General features: G+C 34.9%; 1 protein-coding gene across 2 annotated transcripts in view; it reads right to left on the bottom strand.

The window, feature by feature from the left end:
• Window positions 1-18077, bottom strand: part of Trappc8 (trafficking protein particle complex subunit 8) — a 73681-nt gene that overhangs the window by 19513 nt on the left and 36091 nt on the right. For both annotated transcript variants that reach the window (XM_090353287.1, XM_090353288.1), the window contains 8 exons: window positions 16163-16268; window positions 9816-9947; window positions 6856-7080; window positions 5660-5768; window positions 2490-2684; window positions 1978-2108; window positions 1394-1468; window positions 785-911 (listed from right to left, as the gene is read on the bottom strand). In XM_090353287.1, coding sequence (XP_090209413.1) covers window positions 785-911; window positions 1394-1468; window positions 1978-2108; window positions 2490-2684; window positions 5660-5768; window positions 6856-7080; window positions 9816-9947; window positions 16163-16268 — 1100 coding nt within the window. The remainder of the gene's footprint in view (window positions 1-784; window positions 912-1393; window positions 1469-1977; window positions 2109-2489; window positions 2685-5659; window positions 5769-6855; window positions 7081-9815; window positions 9948-16162; window positions 16269-18077) is intronic.

Genomic DNA, 18077 nt, shown 5'->3' with positions numbered 1-18077 from the left:
AGATACCAGTTTACACTAAAGCCATTTTCTTCTTTAACACAGAAAACTGAATTTGAAGTGTTTAATGTTTATACTTTTTTCCACTACTACAGTTTGAACGCAGGACCTCATGCATGATAGGCAGACGCTTTCTCAATGAGCTGCATTCCCTGGCAAATTTTTGCTATTTTCAGACAATATTGCTAAGTTTTCCAGGATGGTTGAAAACTTGTACCTTTCCTACCTCAGACCCATCAGTACCTGGGATTACAGGTGTCCTTTACCACATCAAGCTTCAAATATTTAATATTCAATTATACTGAAAACTCCTGTATTATTCCATGCTTTACCACAAAAAATATATTCAAAATATGTGGCCTGATAAAAGTAGCTCAAGTGGTAGAACACATGCTTACAAAACTTAAGGCCCTGAGTTTGAGCCCTAATATCACCAAAACAAATGTTTTAAGTATGAAAAGAGGACTTTTGTACTAGATGCAGGCATAGCAAAAATTTTATATTATAATTAAGTTGGTTAGAATTAACTAAATTAGGAACGACAGCAGAAAAAAAAAAAGCTATACATGGCAAAGTCAAACAACTACCAAAAGAAGATCTATCAGAAAAAAATAGGGTTAATTTTTAGCCATGGATGAAGTTAAAACAATGTAAATTAGTTATTCTTATATCTGCCTAAATGTATCTAATGGTACATTAGAGCTATTTAGAAAATTGCTTAATTTCATCTGATGTGTTCTAAAAAATGATTAAAGCATTACTAATTGCTTAGTGATGCTATCTTTACCTGTGTGACATCCAGGGAGAGCACCAATGCCATCTACTGTCATGGAGCCCTGAATAGTGCCAAGATTATAAACAACTCCCAGAATATGCAGCTCTCCTATGTGATGGGGAAAGAGCTTTAATCTTGCCTGTGGAAATATTTAAGTTACACTCATTATATTTTCATAAGATCTTAAGCACTGCAATACCTAAATTCTCTTATGTTGTAGGAATATTAACCTATGACTTAAAACTTTTAAATACCATTTTTTATTATTGAAAAGCATCTGTGTTAAAAGAAATACTCTAAATCTAATTATAGGGTTAGGTCCTCAATGATACTTTTAATCAAAATCAAATTAGTCTGTTCAACTAAATATCATGCGCATTTCCCACACCAACACTAAGAAAGTAAAAAGTTTTCATCAGACATCTTAGAAAATTAAATCAAAGACCACTAATGTCCTGCTTTCCCTACCAATTTCTTCCTGAGCAAGTCTAGTTAAAATTCCAAATTAGTTTTTAATAAAAATTATAATATGTAACATCTGAATAAATTAAACTGATTTTCACATCTGCTTTCAACTTACTTTTAGAAAGGCAAAAGAAAGAAAATTGATCAAATAATTACCACTTTAGATTCTTCACTATTAATTAAGAATTCTGAAATAACTTCAGTTCCAATCATTTCAGATTGACTTGTAACCTAAAAAACAAATTGTTTAAAAATATGCATTCTAATGAATATCAGATCTATAACATTTTCATATATTAACACTTAGAAACAAAAGTTAGTACCTGTAGCTTCTTACATGTACTATGCCATATGTAAAGTGCTTTATTCCCACATTTGAAGACAGTCCAACTGTGCTAAGTAATTTGATATGCACTGAAGTGATACAGTTAAAGATTCAGCCACCAAAAGAATAAAAACTCAGGGGCCAGAAGTTTGGCGATATGGTAGAGTGCTTGCCTAGCATGCATGAAGACCTGGGTTCGATTCCTCAGTTTCTATTCTCAAATTCTAAACCTAAGCACATATACATTTGAAAACTAAAGAAAAGCCCCCTGCTCAAAAAAAAAAGAAAAAAAGAAATAAAAGAGAAGGTATATTAAGTACAAAAGCGTAAGAAGAGAAGCAGTAGAAATTTAAGTACAGCATCTACAAGGCTATAACTAAAACATGCTTATTGCAAATACCTTTTAGTAACTTACTAGTTCTTTAATTTCTTCATTATCTTTTCCATTGATATCCTTAGGCTGAAACTTCCAGACCAATGACAAATCAGTCAATAAAAGTGGAACTTTCAAAGGATTTCTAAAAGCCACTTCTACTGTAATTGGTTCTATAAAAGAAAAGTGTACATTAATAACTTTTTAAACCTTCCCAACTCTCCCCAGACTTCAAAACTCAAATTAAATATACTTTGCATTCTTTTCTTTGTATTTCCCACTTTATTATACAGGTCTACTTACTCAAAATTCAGTTTTTAAATTATGTCTTGTTGATTTCCCCAATTTCTCTATACTAAAGTCATTCTCTCCTGATACTACTCCAGCATATTTAGAGTTGTCTTGAGTTCCTGATGTTGATACTATAAATGGAGCTCAGTAAATTTTAAGTTTCTAACATCTTTTTATTACCAATCTCTCTAGTAATACATGACATGCAGTAACTTATCTTGAATCTGATGTAAGTAAAATAAATAAGAAGTCAAGTATATCACCTTTCACAACTGCAAGTGGAAATCTGGAATTATCTGAGTAACTGTTCAAACAGTATTGTGTTGGATGAAAATTAGATGGAATTATTCCTTTGTTAACAACAGCCACAACATGCTCCTCAAGTTCTCGCCATTGCTGAGAAGATTCAGAGTCATATTCTTGATCAAGACTTACATGAGTAGCTGCTTGCTTTTCTCCTAAAAAATAAAAAGGTCTCACAATTAAATCCACATTTACAAACATTAATCCTAAAACAAAAAATACTTTGGGGTGACATTGATCAAGATGCACTATACTCATGAACTGATACGTTGACTTGAAACTTGTTATTGTCACTACATGATAGTTTTTTTTTAAGTTTTATTTTTAATACTTTTCTTTTAATACCAGTACTGGGTTTAACACAGGACCTCTGTCATTTGGCTTTCTTGCTCATAACTGATGCTCTATAACCTAAATTATCTGTTTATAGCCTTGGAATAAAATAATCTTGGGCTAGGAGTATGGCCTAGTGGCAGAGTGCTTGCCTGGCAAGCATGAAGCCCTAGGTTCAATTTCTCGGTACCACATACACAGAAAAAGCCAGAAATAGTACTGTCACTCAAAAGTGGTAAAGTGTCAGCCTTGAGAAAGCTCAAGGACAGTGCCCAGACCCTGAGTTCAAGCCCCAGGACTGGCAAAAAAAAAAAAAAGAGAAAAAAAAATCTTTGCTAAAAATACTGATACTCTGCTTTTGACTAAAAAGAACCCCTTATTTCCCTTCACTTCCATAAACAATTTTATATGAAATATTTAAAATATGAATTATTCTTCATGAAGGCACGAAGAATACTTAGCCTACCATTTGTCTGCTTTTACCAGATGATTCCTCCCCAATCTTACAGCAAGCTCTCACTCCCACTGACACACTATACAAAGTATATAGCTCACCATTCACTTTTAAAAATTTAAGTTATTAAAATATTATGCATACATGCATAAATAACACACAGAATCAGTTTGTGTTTGAAAATTATACTGCAAATGAAATTTTTCACTCAATATTGCCCATAGTGAAATTAGTTCATTCATGCTCTATAGTTATTATGTGAATTAAACAAAAAAATATACTGATTCATTTTCCACCACAAATTTGAGAGTTAAAAATAAACCTTTTATTGTTATTGAAAACAAAGCTAGCCGAGCACTGTTGGTTAATCTCCATGTGCTGGTTAAATGGAAACTAACCATCAAAAAGCTAGAAGTAGAACTGTATGTAGCTCAAGTGGTACAGTGATACTCTAGCAGCACTAAAAAGCTCAGAAGAGCCCCCAGGCCCTGAGTTCAAGCCCTAAGACCAGTTGACATGTATGCATGCATGCCTACAGATACAGATACACACAGATACATAGATACATACATACACACACACACACACACACACACACACACACATGCGCATGCACGTGCATGTAGAGTTATTAACATTACAATTTTTTAAATACTAAATTTCATAGAGAAATACTGATTAAGCTCAAAAGTGTCAAGAATAACAAGAATTAAGAAAATTTACTCCATAGACATAAAAATTTATGATGGGTTATACACTGTATATAGACATAATGCTTTATTACATATATTAATATGTATCTGTGACAAACAAATCTTCAGCTTAATTTTAATTATGTTCTAAAATCTATGTGCCAGTGATTGTATATAGAGATTCCCTTCTTGAATACTTGTTTGTTAAACATGACGTTTAAAATATGATGTAAAAATCAATGTTAATAAATTCTTTAACAAAAAATAAATAAAACACAAAAAGTTTACTCCAGACAGAAGCTGGTGGCTTGTGCCTGTAATCCTAGCTATTCAGGAGGCTGAGATCTGAGGATTGCAGTCTGAATCCAGCCGGAGCAGGAAAGTCCTTGAGATGCTTATCTCCAATTATCCACTAGAAAACCAGAAAGTGAGCTGTGGTACAGTGCTAGCCTTGATCTAAAAAGTTCAAGGAAGTGCCTAGGCCCCGAGACTAAGCCCCACCACTGACCCAGACAAAGTTTACCTCAACATGTCTCAAATACTTTCAGTTCAGTAGTACCTTTCCAGGGCTCAATGCTATGGAAATAATCCAATAAATGTATTTTACATAAGTTTCATACTACAAAGAGTACAACACTATCAATGCTGTAAGCAATGAAGCATGTTGAGACTAGTTTAGGAAGGAGTAAGGGTGGAATAGGGAGTTACTAGAGTGAGTGAGTTTCATCAACATAAATTGGATACATGCATATATGGACATATCAAAATGCAACCTCTTAAGTAACTAATTTAAAAATTGAAAAACAAACCAAAGGAGCCGGGAGTTTGGCCTAGCGGTAGACTGCTTGCCTACCATGCGTGAAGACCTGGGTTCGATTCCTTGGTACCACATACATAAAAAAAGCTGGAAGTGGTGCTGTAGCTCAAGCGGCAGAGCTCTAGCCTTGAGAGAAATTCCAAGAACAGTGCCCAGGCCCTGAGTTCAAGCCCCAAGACTGGCAAAAAAAAAAAAAAAAAAAAAACAACTAAATAACTAAATATGTATCTATGACAATACAAACCCTCAGCCTAATTTTAATTATGTTCTAAAATCTAAGTGCCAGTAACTGTATACAGACATTCCTTTCTTAAATATTTATTTGTTAAACATGTCATTTGAAATATGATGTAAAAAGCAATGTTAATAAATTCTTTAATAAGTAAATAAATCAAACAAAAGAAATGAATAGCTGTTTCTTCTTTGTATGTACATTTGAGGTTTTTAGATAAGTTAAGGATATTTATCACAGTAAGACTTTATAAAAGAAAGGAAAAATAATCTAACTATAACAGAGAATGTTAACTTACTTTACACGAACTTAGTGGTGCATCTTGTAAACATTAAAAATATTTAAGATTATATAATCTTTATATTGCATGAGAGTAGCTATTTGATTTTAACTGTTGTTTTTTTTTTTGCTTTTAGTTGTTTGGCTAGAGGAAAAACATTGCAATGGTTATTTTCAGATGGCAGATGATATAGAATTATTATATAAATGATATAAAATTATTTATTTTCAACATTTAACCACACATCATTTTTCTTTAATTTAGAAATAATAACTGAAACAAACAGCTACTAGGCAACTAGGCTAAATGAAATTTTACTAACCATCTGCTGGTCGTCTGTCATGGCCAAAGAAAACCCGTGTTGCTGAACTGTTAATATATGGTAAAGGAAGCTGTGGTAAAGGGCCATCTGGTGAGAGCTGACTTACATTCTGGGAGAAATATAAGAGAAAAAAATGAACAGATAGAAAACTCAGGAATATTAAGCCATACAATTAATTTTAGTTAATATCAGTCATCAAATTTTACAAATGAGGAATTTCTTTTCTTTTCTTTTCTTTTTTTTTTGGCAGTCATGGGACTTGAACACTGGGCCTGGGCATTGTCCCTGAGCTCTTCAGCTCAAGGCTACCACCATACCCCTAAAGCCATAGCATCACTTCCAGTTTTCTGGTAGTTAATTGGAGATAAAGAGTCAGATAGACTTTACTGGCCAAGTTGGCTTTAAACCACAATCCTCAGATCTCAGCCTCCTGAGTAGCTAGGATTACAGGAGTGAGCCACTGTGCCCGGTTAACTGAGGAGATCTTTAAATATTATTTATTCTGCCTCAAAAGAACTTCCTAAAGCTATTCTAGTTCTTCTCCTTAGATGTTATTTTGGCACATCTCTTACTTCCTATTACTCTTTACATAGCTAAAATTCTAACCCATTTGACTTCATATTAAAAATGTGTGAAAGAGCAGTCATTTCTACAGGCTTGTTATAAAATAATAATCCATTCACAGGACTAGAGAGAAGATTACAACTTATTTTTCCATGTAAAAATGGTTTCCATTCCCAATTCCTCTGCATCAGTGACATTTTCTATTTGGTTTTTCTGGATTACACAAATGCTTGCTACATATCCATACATCCTCAATTTTCATAAGGAAAAGAAAAAAAAAAAGTATGTATCCAAAGGACGGTAACTGAATCCAGTAGTTCATAAAACTAGTGTGATTCTGTAAAGAACATAATAATGTCCAGAAAGTTAATGGAATTTTTTTTAAAGATTCCAAGAATAGCAACAAATAAAATGTTTACTGAAAAATACTAAAATTCTCTTTCTGTAGAAGGAACAATGCAATTTAGATCTGACAAAAAAAGATAGTCTTCAATTACTTTATTATGACAAGTAATTCTATATATTCTAACAATCATTTTATTATACTTATAGGAAATAGCAATGAATGGGTTTTTAATGAAAAGAACAACTCAAATTCAATTTTAACATGATTTTTGAAGAAAAGTACTTGCCTTGTAAACATAAAGATATTCTCTGAGGAAGGCTCCTTGTTGAGTGGCAGATTGTTTACTTTCGTTGATTAGAATGTGCCTAAAAGCAGATACAGCATTATCCAGTTGTCTAAGAGTATAGGACTGACGCCCAATTGTGAAGTTAATGTGATCTTCTGCAAGAGACCAGCCTTTTCCTTTGTAAACTTGCATGGCTTGACAATAGCAGCGTAAAGCATGTTTTTTCTATAAATAAAGAAACCAAAAAAGTATTATAATCCAAATTTGTCTGGAATGAGGAAAAAACAGAGACATACACACAAGTAGTCATCCTATAATAGGGAAAGGGATAATAAGCTAAGTAAAACTAATGTTCATGACAATCTCTCATGCCTGTAATCTGAGTTACTCAGGAGGCTGTGATCTCAGGATGATGGTTTGAAGCCAGCTTAGGCAGAAAAGGCCCTGAGACTCTTAATTCCAACTAAACAGCAAAAAGCTGTAAGTGGAAGTGTGGCTCAAGTAGTAGAGCTCTAGCCTTAAGCAAAAAAAGCTTGGGACAGCAAACAAGCCACAAAACCAGCAGCAAGAAAAAAATAAAAAGATTAAGTTTCCTAAGCCATCTAAGGTATATACATTATGTTTATGGAACCAAGAAGCAGGGAATGTAAAGACAGAGACCAAGGTACCCTGACATACACTCCACTTTCCTAAGGAGCAGCTTACAAAGGTCACCTGCAAACAGTAGCACTCACCTCTCAACCTGTCTTTATTCAAATTCTTTCTTTCTGGAAAAAGGGAGGTTATATATAAACCAATTTTCAACATAGAAAATAGTAGATTTGCTAATGCAACACAAGTTCTTGCAACACAAGTTCTTACACTGCATCTACATGCACACTATGTTTTTAAACAAGTTTTCTACCAAGTAAAACAAAACAAAAAATTCTTTCGAACTTCTCTTCCTTGTCTACAACAAAAACACGCACTGAAGTTATATGGCCATATATACCATTTATCACAGTTCAGATTTACATATCCGTCAATGTTACTTTCCTACATTAAAGCTCACATACTGACCCAAGCATACCTGATAACCAGCACTGTGACCATCATGTAACAGTGCCACCATTCAGGCAAAGCAGTAGACCGGTACAATTTTGAAGATTCCTTAGCAAATTAACAAGATTTAAAGATGGTATGATTTAAAATCTGTTTTTACAAAATAAGAAAAATTGTCCAGGTTTTCTGACAATCACATATGCTTTCCTCAACTCTCACCTAAATTATTTACTATCTTTATAATGCCAGTTCTCTTTTTTTAAGATGCTCGTATTTATTCATACCCATAATGAAAAAGAATTCAACCATGAACACATTTTGGGACAACACAAGCAATTCAATATAGACTCTCAGCCAGAGAAATGGAACTATCATGTTCACCACTTTCCCTACTTATCCATACTACCACATAACCTAACAACATCCCTACCAAGAAAAATGTCATTAAAAAATTATTTTTCAGAAACAAATTGGTCGTAGAATTACATCTGTTCTTTGCCTACTATCCTCTAAGGAAGATACAGTTCTTACCAATTTCAACAGGGTATGTATGAGCTTTGCCATCAGATTTGCATTTCTAGTTAAAATTCTCAGGTTCTATAACTGTGAAACACCTTAGAAAACAGCAAATCCAGCTACCCTGGAATCATTAACTCCACAGAGTAACTGTGGAGTTAGAAAGGATTATAAAGTCAGATAGCAAATGTATTGGAACCCACTAAAAATGTAGCATTTTTAACTTGCTAGGCATTTCTTAGAGGCAATATACCCTGTAAGTAGAGGAGATGAATACAAACAGCCATTTCCAGCCCCAAACTATTCTCACAAAATGAAAACATTCGTGTGTGTGTGTGTGTGTGTGTGTGTATTTGCCAGACCTCAGGCTTGAACTCGGGGCCTGGGCTCTAACCCTGAGCCTCTCTGTGCTCAGGGCTAGTACTCTACCACTTGAGTCACATCACTACTTTGGGCTTTTTCTGTTTTGTGGTACTGAGGCATTGAACCCAGGGCTTCATGTATGCTAGGCAAGTACTCTACCATTAAGCCACATTCCCAGCCCTCAATATATTTTTTAACTTTCTACAAGTTTCAAAAATAGAAAGAGAAATCCAATCTTAAATGCTGTTTTATTTGGTGTATTTGTGTATGTTTGCCAATCCTTGGGCTCCACTTACAGCTTTTTTGGTGATTTAACTGGAGAGAAGATTCTCAAGGACTTTCTACTTTCCTGCCCAAGGTGGCTTCAAACCATGATCCTCAGGTATGAGCTGACTGAGTAGCTAGGATTACAGACATGAGCCACGAGCACCCACCAAAAATCAAGAGCACTCTGATATGAGATTACAGGAACTTTTTTTTTTTTTTTAAAGTTTTTTGTTCAGCCACTCTGGAAAGCAGTGTGGAGGTTTCTTAAAGAAGTGAAAACTGACCTTCCCGCCATACCACTCCTAGGCATCTATCTTGAACATCATAACCCAAGATATGATAAGGACACCTGCTCAGCTATGTTTATCTCTGCACTATTCACAATAGCCAGGCGATGGAAACAATCCAGATGCCCTACTGCAGATGAATGGATACAGAAAATGTGGTGTGTGTGTGTGTGTGTATATATATACACAATGGAATTCTACATAGCTAACAGACAAAATAATGGCATTTGCAGAGTAGATGAATCTAGAGTGAATCATGTTGAGGGAAACAAGTCAAGACCAAAGGAACAAAAGGCGCATGGTCTCCTTATTATATGGCTCTTAGATCCAAGCAGTACAAGAACAAGGACTCAATAGTTACATACCCAATGCTATGGACATGGTACTGGAAATATAAATACAACTACACAGACATAAAAATTTATTAAAACATAAAAATTAACAAATGAATTAATAACAACTTTTGGTTTAAAAAAATGCACTTACCTGTCCTGCTTTACTAAACCGATGGCCTGCCAATATCATATGAAATGCATATTTTCTAACCATGGGACTCTTCATGTTTATAAAGCAATGTGCTGCCTGTTCCAAAAGAAGTGCACTTCGAAGATCAGAATCCTATTGAATGTTTAAAATAAAAAAAAATAGTTTTACAACATTAAAAATTATAAGATTACTAGTTAAAAGCATATACTTTCTTAGTATACATCATGGCCAGTGTTTAACTAAGAGGGAAGACATAAAGGGACAAACAAATCTTGATTCTTTCTTCCAATAAGCATGAATTTTGTTTACAGGCCCTTCCAAAAGGTGTTTTTTTCTTTTCATAAAAGCTGAAAATCTTGCTATGATATGTACTATTTAACAAGTCTATAAAGAATGGCAATCCCATTTTAAATGACAAAAAAGCACATAAGCCAGGAATTTAATAAGGCATCTGATTAAAACTAATCCACAGCTGGGAGTTTAGCCTAGTGGTAGAGTGCTTGTCTAGCATGCATGAAGACCTGGGTTCAATTCTTTGGTACCACATACACAGAAAAAAGACAGAAATGGTGCTATGGCTCAAGTGGTAGAGCTCTAGCCTTGAGAAAGCCCAAGGATAATACCCAGGCCCTGAGTTCAAGGACCAAAGACTGGTTTAAAAAAAACTAAGCCACAATACAGAGCACAGGAAAGAAGAAAAAAAAAAAAAAACTATCAATCTAATTTTCCTGTAAATTACTCTATGGTTTCCAATAGTAAATTTCAATCTACTAAATAAAAAGAAAAGGATACAACAAAATGTATCCAGATTATCAAGTACTAATCTACTATTCTGCTTTCTTCCACTTAAGGGAAAAGTCAATTTTTACTGTAAGCTTCCTCTTCAAAGATTATTTCTTCACCTGCTAATTGTAAGTTAGTAAATAAAACTGAAATTAGCTTCTTTCTTCTCAACTAATCCTTATAACATATAATCTACAAAAAGCACAGACTACATTAACATTACTAGTCATAAGAACAATCTGTCAAGTAAGTAATCACTTTACAATAACAGAGAAAGTACTTAAGTTGCTGATTAAGTATCAACAACATATTCACCAAAGCTTTCTCTAGGTTTTCAGCTATTCTCAAGCTGAACTTACCATGCCCTTCCATGTGCTCTGCTGCCATTATTATCCCCAGGGAAAGTAGAAACAGAAAACATTGACTTAATTTAAACAAATTTTAGGTACATCAAAATGTGTTCACAGACCATTGATTATAAACTATCTCTATAGCAACCTGAAACTATTAGAGTGGAAACAGAACTTAGGAAACCATTTAGAAAACACTGAGTAAATGGCAGCTACTATTACTTCATTCTGCTTATAACTAACTGATACTTTTCATGATCAGAAACCATTTCTCTAAGATTAAAGACACAAAAGCTAGTAAAGACATACCCAAAACATACCATTAATAAATTCTTAACGTAGGGTTTGCACAACAGACATGTACAGGAGCTTACTTTTTTAGCATAATTTTAAGTGTATTTCTCAAACAATAAAAAGTGAATGTCTTTCTTTTCTATCATATACTTCAAATCACTTGCCACAGGTAACAACTGTTTCTGGCACAGATTCTGTATGTTATCTCCCTCTCTATATAGATGTGTACTAATATGTCTTATGAGGCTTCTTTTGCTTAAATATGCATATTTCTGTATGCACAAATGTATTATACAATCTTGCGTTTTTTTCTACTATTATGGACAACTTTCTAAGCTACTTGCATCTGTCATTTCTTTTAAATCTATACTAGATTCCATCATGTAATTGTACCATAGCTTATAAAATAGTCCTCAATTGATTAATATTACTTTGATATATGCCTTTATAAAAACCTTGTGAATTTTTAATTTTTGTAGTGCTAGGATCGAATGCAGGCCTTGCATGTCCTAGAAAGCACTATACCACTAAGCTACATCCCTGGCCTGAGGTTTTTTTTGTTTGTAATTATTTTTATTATAAAGTTTATATACAGAGATTACAGATTATATAATTATGTAACATATTACAATTACATAAGTTAGATATTGAGTACATTTCTTTTTAAACAGTTGGCCTAAGTTTTTTGACACAGTGTTTTGCTAAGTCTATCAAGCTGACCAGGAATTCACTATACAGGCCAGGCTGGCTTCACATAAGCAATTCATCTCCCTCTGCCACCCCAGTGTTAGGATTACAGTGGCCTTGTGGGTCACAAGGGCTTTAACTCTGGGCCTGGGCGCTGTCTCTGAGCTCTTCAGCTCAAGGCTACAGCACTACCCCTGGAGCCACAGCCCCACCTCCTGTTTTCTAGGGATTAACTGGAGATAAGAGTCTCTTTGTCTTTTGTACTCGGGTTCGCTTTGAACCTCAATCCTCAGATCTCAGCCTCCTGAGCAGCTAGGGTTAGCAAACCTGGTTAAAAAACTGAATTATTATCCAAAAATTTTTAAGTTTCTGCAAGCTGAACCATTTAGTTATGAAGACTATGCATGTATATTTCAAATTTAAACCAATTCACACTGCTAGTAAAAAAAAAAAAAGTAGCACCAACATATCATCTCACCAATAGAGAGTAATTTTCTACTCTTTCCAGCAAAAATCTTTTTTAATTCAGTTACTTATATTTATCTATCTATATATTTTTATTGTTATTGTAAAGGTGATAGAGAGGTTATGGTTATATAAGTCAGGCAAAGAGTACATTTCTTTTTGAACAATGTCACTCCTTTCCTTGCTGTTTCCCAGTTTTTCCTTCCCATCCCCATCACCATCCCCATCAACACAGTGTCTCTTATCACTGCTGCATTTATTCACCCTGTGTCCCTCCCTTTCTGTAGCCCCTCCTTCCCCTCCAAAAGATGGATAGAGACAAAAGGAAACAAGATCAACAAAGAAGAAAAAATCTCTTCTTTATATTTCCTAAAGTTCATTTTGATAATTATTTTATACAATCAATGCACATAGCTATTGAGCCTTGTTATCCTAAGACTATCCTCCTTTGTTTTCACTGTGTGAATATCTAGAGACCTAGGTAATTTATCATGTCCCAGCGCATTTTTTACAATCCAGTGTAGGTGCTTGTAGATTTCTAGGCACATTCTAGTTACCACAAATGAATGAAACCATGCAACCTTTGTTTCTTTGAGTCTGGCTTACTTCGCTTAGTGTAATTTTTTCAAGTCTTTCCATTTCCTTATGGATAGTACAATATCATTCTTTCTGATGGATGAGTAGAATTCCATTGTGAATATATACTACATTTTATTAGTCCATTTATCCACTGATGGGCATCTGAGTGATTCCATACCCTACCTACAGTAAACAATGCTGCAATGAATACGATTATGCTGGTAGCTTTAGTGTGGCCTTGTTTGTGGTCTATTTTACAAATGCCTACGAATAGAATTGCTGGGTCACAGGAAAGCTTTATGTTTAGTCTTTTGAGGATTGCATCACACTGAAGAGTTGCTGCATGGCAAAGGACATAGCTATCATCACAAGATTTTTACCAGCTAAAACATAAAATATATTTAGAGCTCAAAAATTTAATCCCCTCCAAAAAATAAACTCTCAAAGAAACAATAACTCAATTAATAAATGAAAAATTTGTAAAGAGAGACTTCTGAAAAGTAAGACTGGCCAATACCAAACTACACTATACAAAGAATTTAAGGCTTGCCTGGTATGTATACAGCAAGACCCTGACTCAAAAACAAAACAAAAAACTATGAAAATTTTTTCCACAGTCAAAAACATAAAATACAAAGATATATATAGGAAAAACAAGTTAACTGAATAGAAGCCTTGATATAGTTTCAGCAAGTTCTCCAATGAGTCCTCTACAGTCTATGTATTAGAAGAAAGTGAATTCTCAATGAAATGTGGTGCCTAGTAAGAGGTCATAAGGACTCCGGTATTAGGAGTGGATATGGGATAGAATATTGTAGGAGAATAAATTTGCTATAAAAATGAGGTACATTCTTTCTTCATATGCTTGCCCTTCCTGACTTCCATCACATTTCAGTCACCATCTTGCAACTCCCTGTCTTCAGAAAAACATGCCATTACTGTTCATTAATTAGAAATCTATATTATCCTATTGTAGCAATACAGAACAGACTGAGACAACCTTCAATAACACTGAGGGAGGAAGAGGACCACAGTTTCAAGGACAGCTCAGGTTATTTCCTGGGACTAAAAACAGTAACTAAAAAGCAAACAAACATACAGGCAGTAGAAGTACCAGTACATCACAGAGGCAGGTACTAAACAGAAATATATTTCAAACAACGTAACTAAAATTTAAAAATGGTTTACTGTGCAAAATTACGTATTTAATAGAAAAAAATGCTAATAACTGAATGGAAATAGTTGCTCCTAAGCCTTAAAAAAAATTACTGTCAGGCGTGGTGGCTCATGCCTGTAATACTAGCTATTCAGGAAGCTGAGATCTGAGGATCAAGGTTCAAAGCCATCCTGAGCACTAAAGTCCTTGAAATTATTATTAACCACTAGAAAAATGGAAGCAGCACTGTGGCTTCAGGAATAGGACGGTAGCCTTGAGCTGAAGAGCTCAGGGACAGCACCAAGGCCTGGACTGACCAAAAACAACAATAACAACAACAAAAAAATTACTATGGTTGCAAACTGATTTACCATATTTAAAGGTATTAACACATAAAAAAGTTTAAGAACAGGGCCGGGAGTTTGGCCTAGTAGTAGAGTACTTGCCTAGCATGCAGTAAGACCCAGGTTCGATTCCTTGGTACCACATACACAGAAAAAAGCCAGAAGAGGTGCTGTGGCTCAAATGGTAGAGTTCTAGCCTTGAGAAAGCCCAAGGACAGTGCCCAGGCCCTAAACTCAAGGCCCAGGACTGGCAAAAAAAACCGTTTAAGACCAAATGAGTGTTCAACACAAACATACAAAAATAAGCTGAGATATCTGAATTTGGAGATATACATGTAGGCTGAAAATGTGGCTCAGTGGTAGAGTGTTTGCCTAACATGCATGAAGCCCTGGGTTCAATTCCTTGGTATCACATACACAGAAAATACCAGAAGTCATGCTATGGCTCAAGCAGTAGAATACTAGCCTTGAGCAAAAGAACCTCAGGGACAGTATCCAGGCCCTGAGTTCAAACCCTGGGAATGCCAAAAAAAAAAAGTAGAAAGAAAAAGAATGAACTAGCACTTGACCCCAATACCTTTTGCAGACTTTCATACTAATATAAATCAACCAGACTAGAAACAGAAAAATTCAGGAAGAGAAGGAACGACAGAAAATACCAAGGTTGTAATGTAGACATAACACTTGCTTTGAAGAACTTTTACTCCCAAATATGGGTAGAAAAACAATTAAAAGCACCTAAGCAAATAAATAAATAAATAAATAATTCAATTCATGTTCCTAGACCACAAATCCTTCTGACATTTGCCAATATCCCTTAGCTAAAAAATAGATATACGGGGCCCTTAGAGTGGCCTATTGGTAGAATGCTTGCCTAGCATTTACAAAGCCCTACAGTTCTATTCCTTGGTACCACCTGGGTTCAATTCTTCAGTATCACATACATAGAAAAGCCAGAAGTGGTGCTGTGGCTCAAGTGGAAGAGTGTTAACCTTGAGGAAAAACGCCAAGGACAGTACTCAGGCCCTGAGTTCAAGCTCTAGGACTGGCAAAAAAAAAAAAAAAAACCTTCATTAAGTACCCATTTTATATTAGGAACAATGCACATGCACGTTGTTTTATACAAAATAGAACCTATGTTATAAGTGATGACTCATAAATGTTTATGGTTGATAACGAAAAGCAGTTTTATAACCAAGATAAATTCTATTTGTAAAACTAATAGCTTGCTGGGTGTGATGATACAGAACTATTAGCCTATCTACTCATGGTTCAGGAACAGTCAGGCAAAAGGTTGGTAAGACCCTGTCTTAACAAATAAGCTGGTTGTAACAGTCAGTCATGTCTATAATCCTAGCTGAGTAGGAGGTACAATATTGGGTATTATATAAGGAAATGGGTTTCAGGCTGGACTGGGGAAAAAGCAGAGACCCTATCTAAAACATAACCTAAAACAAAGATTGGAAGTGATTGATAACAGTACTTGTCTAATTAGGTGCAAGGCTTTGAATTAAATAGCAGTAGTACAAAAAAAAAAAAAACACAAATGGAATTCAGCAAATCACTAAACAAGTTACGTTGCAAATCCCCAAAGAAACACAATTTTATGTTTTAAATCCCTTCTCATGAAAACGGTGAGTTTATAGAATAATGACTATACTAATTAAATCAAGTACACAATTTCAGTACCTCACTTGTCAACCGTATTAGGAGAGCTGCAGCTTCTGAATATTTGCTCTGGCTTTTTAAAATTTCAGCACTGAGTAACACACATCTTTCAGCTAATACCATATTCCTAAGACAAACAAGAAAAACATAATCAACACCATAATATTACTTAGCAAACCAGGAAAGTTACCACGTATTCAACAAGACTCTATTAATGGAACTTAAACAAAAACTCTATTTGCTTATTTCCTACCTATCAAAAGAGCTTTAAAAATTCTCATAACACATCATTTAATTTTGAAGTAAAATTACAATGTAAAGCCACATTTCTATATACCAGTCAGAATCAAATAGTACCTCTGAACTATCAGGTAGCTAACAAAAATCCCTTTAAGCAAAAAGGAATACAAACATTTCTTTCTCCTTTCTCACTGCAAATTCTGGTAACTTATGTTTCATTAGGCTGAAATATCTGAGATATCTCAAATGAGGCAGCATGGACCAGCATTGACTAATGATTCCTCATTCTTTCTTCTTTTTATTTTGTAAGAACACAGAAAAGTTGAAGGTACCCAAGCATAGTGGCATACCATTTATAATCCTACCACTGGAAAGACTGCTAATTTGAGGCCAAGCCTGAGCTATACAGTAGGCTCAAAAATGGCCTGGGATACATACAAGACCCTGTCAAAAAAGAAAAGAAAGAAAATATATTTCCATTCCATTATAGCTAAGATCCAAGAGCTCCATATGTATATTTATATGGACATTTATAGATATACACACATATACACATATACATGTGTATATATGCATTTTAAATGTGTCTAACTTTTCTCAAAATATCCATGAAAGTGATGAAATACCCTACTAAACATGGTAACTAAGAACAAAGAGCATAAGGCAAAGAACACTCAATAGCAAATATGGGTTCAGAAGAGCATGGTGTGTTTTAGACAGAACACAGCTGAACTGCTAAGGTCTAGCTGGGGCACTTGGAACTACGGCTTTTCATTTGCAGCATTCCTTCCATGGGTATCTCTTCTCTAGTTCTGAGCCTCAGAAACACAGCTTTATGAAAGACTATTCAGAATGCCTTAAGTTCTTGCTACCCTCATTTCACCCTACCAGTTCTACACTTCTAATCTTGTCGGTCTCTTCTATAGGTTCCTCTCTCAGAGGAGCCTATATATCCCACTAAAATCTGCAAATAAAGGATTGAATAGTTCATAAAGCGTAAGAGGTAGGATTCACTGGTGGCACAACCATTTATTAGCTTTATGGCTTTGAGGAAGTTAAATTTTTTTAAAGATTCAGTCTCCTTATGTGTTAAATAGAAGAGTACCTATTATATCACAGGTATGCTGTAAGGATTAAATGAGAATATAACCCAGTTGGTCAGAAAGGCAAATGCTGAACACTCAATAAATGATGTTTCTAAAACTATAAATGCAGCTGGGTGCTGCGGCTCATGTCTGTAATCCTAGCTACTTGGGAGGCTGAGATGAAGGAACGCCATTCAAAGCCAGCCTTGGCACAAAAGACTGTGAAACTCTTATCTCCAATTAACCACCAGAAAATCAGAAGTGGCACTGTAGCTCAAAGAGTAGGGCAGTAGCCTTGAGCTGAAGAACTCAGGGACAATGCCCAGGCTCAGAATTTGAGTTCCACAATCAACAAACAAACAAAAACAAAAACTATAAATGCTACTATTGCATGTACTTGAGCAGCATTATAAGAATCAAAATGATCTGTATAGCTGACTTTCAATGCAATAACATTACAATAAAAAATTTAAGATTAGCAAGGCACATAGGGGCCGGGAGTTTGGCCTAGTGGTTAAAGTGCTTGCCTAGCATGCATGAAGACCCGGGTTCGATTCCTCGGTACCACATATAGGAAAAAGCTGGAAGTGGTGCTGAGGCTCAACTGGTAG

Source organism: Megascapheus bottae, chromosome 19 (genome assembly GCF_031878675.1).
Source record: "Megascapheus bottae isolate mThoBot1 chromosome 19, mThoBot2.hap1, whole genome shotgun sequence".
NCBI lineage: Eukaryota > Metazoa > Chordata > Mammalia > Rodentia > Geomyidae > Megascapheus > Megascapheus bottae.
Note: the sequence above shows the minus strand (reverse complement) of the source record. Positions and strands in the feature narration are given on the sequence as shown.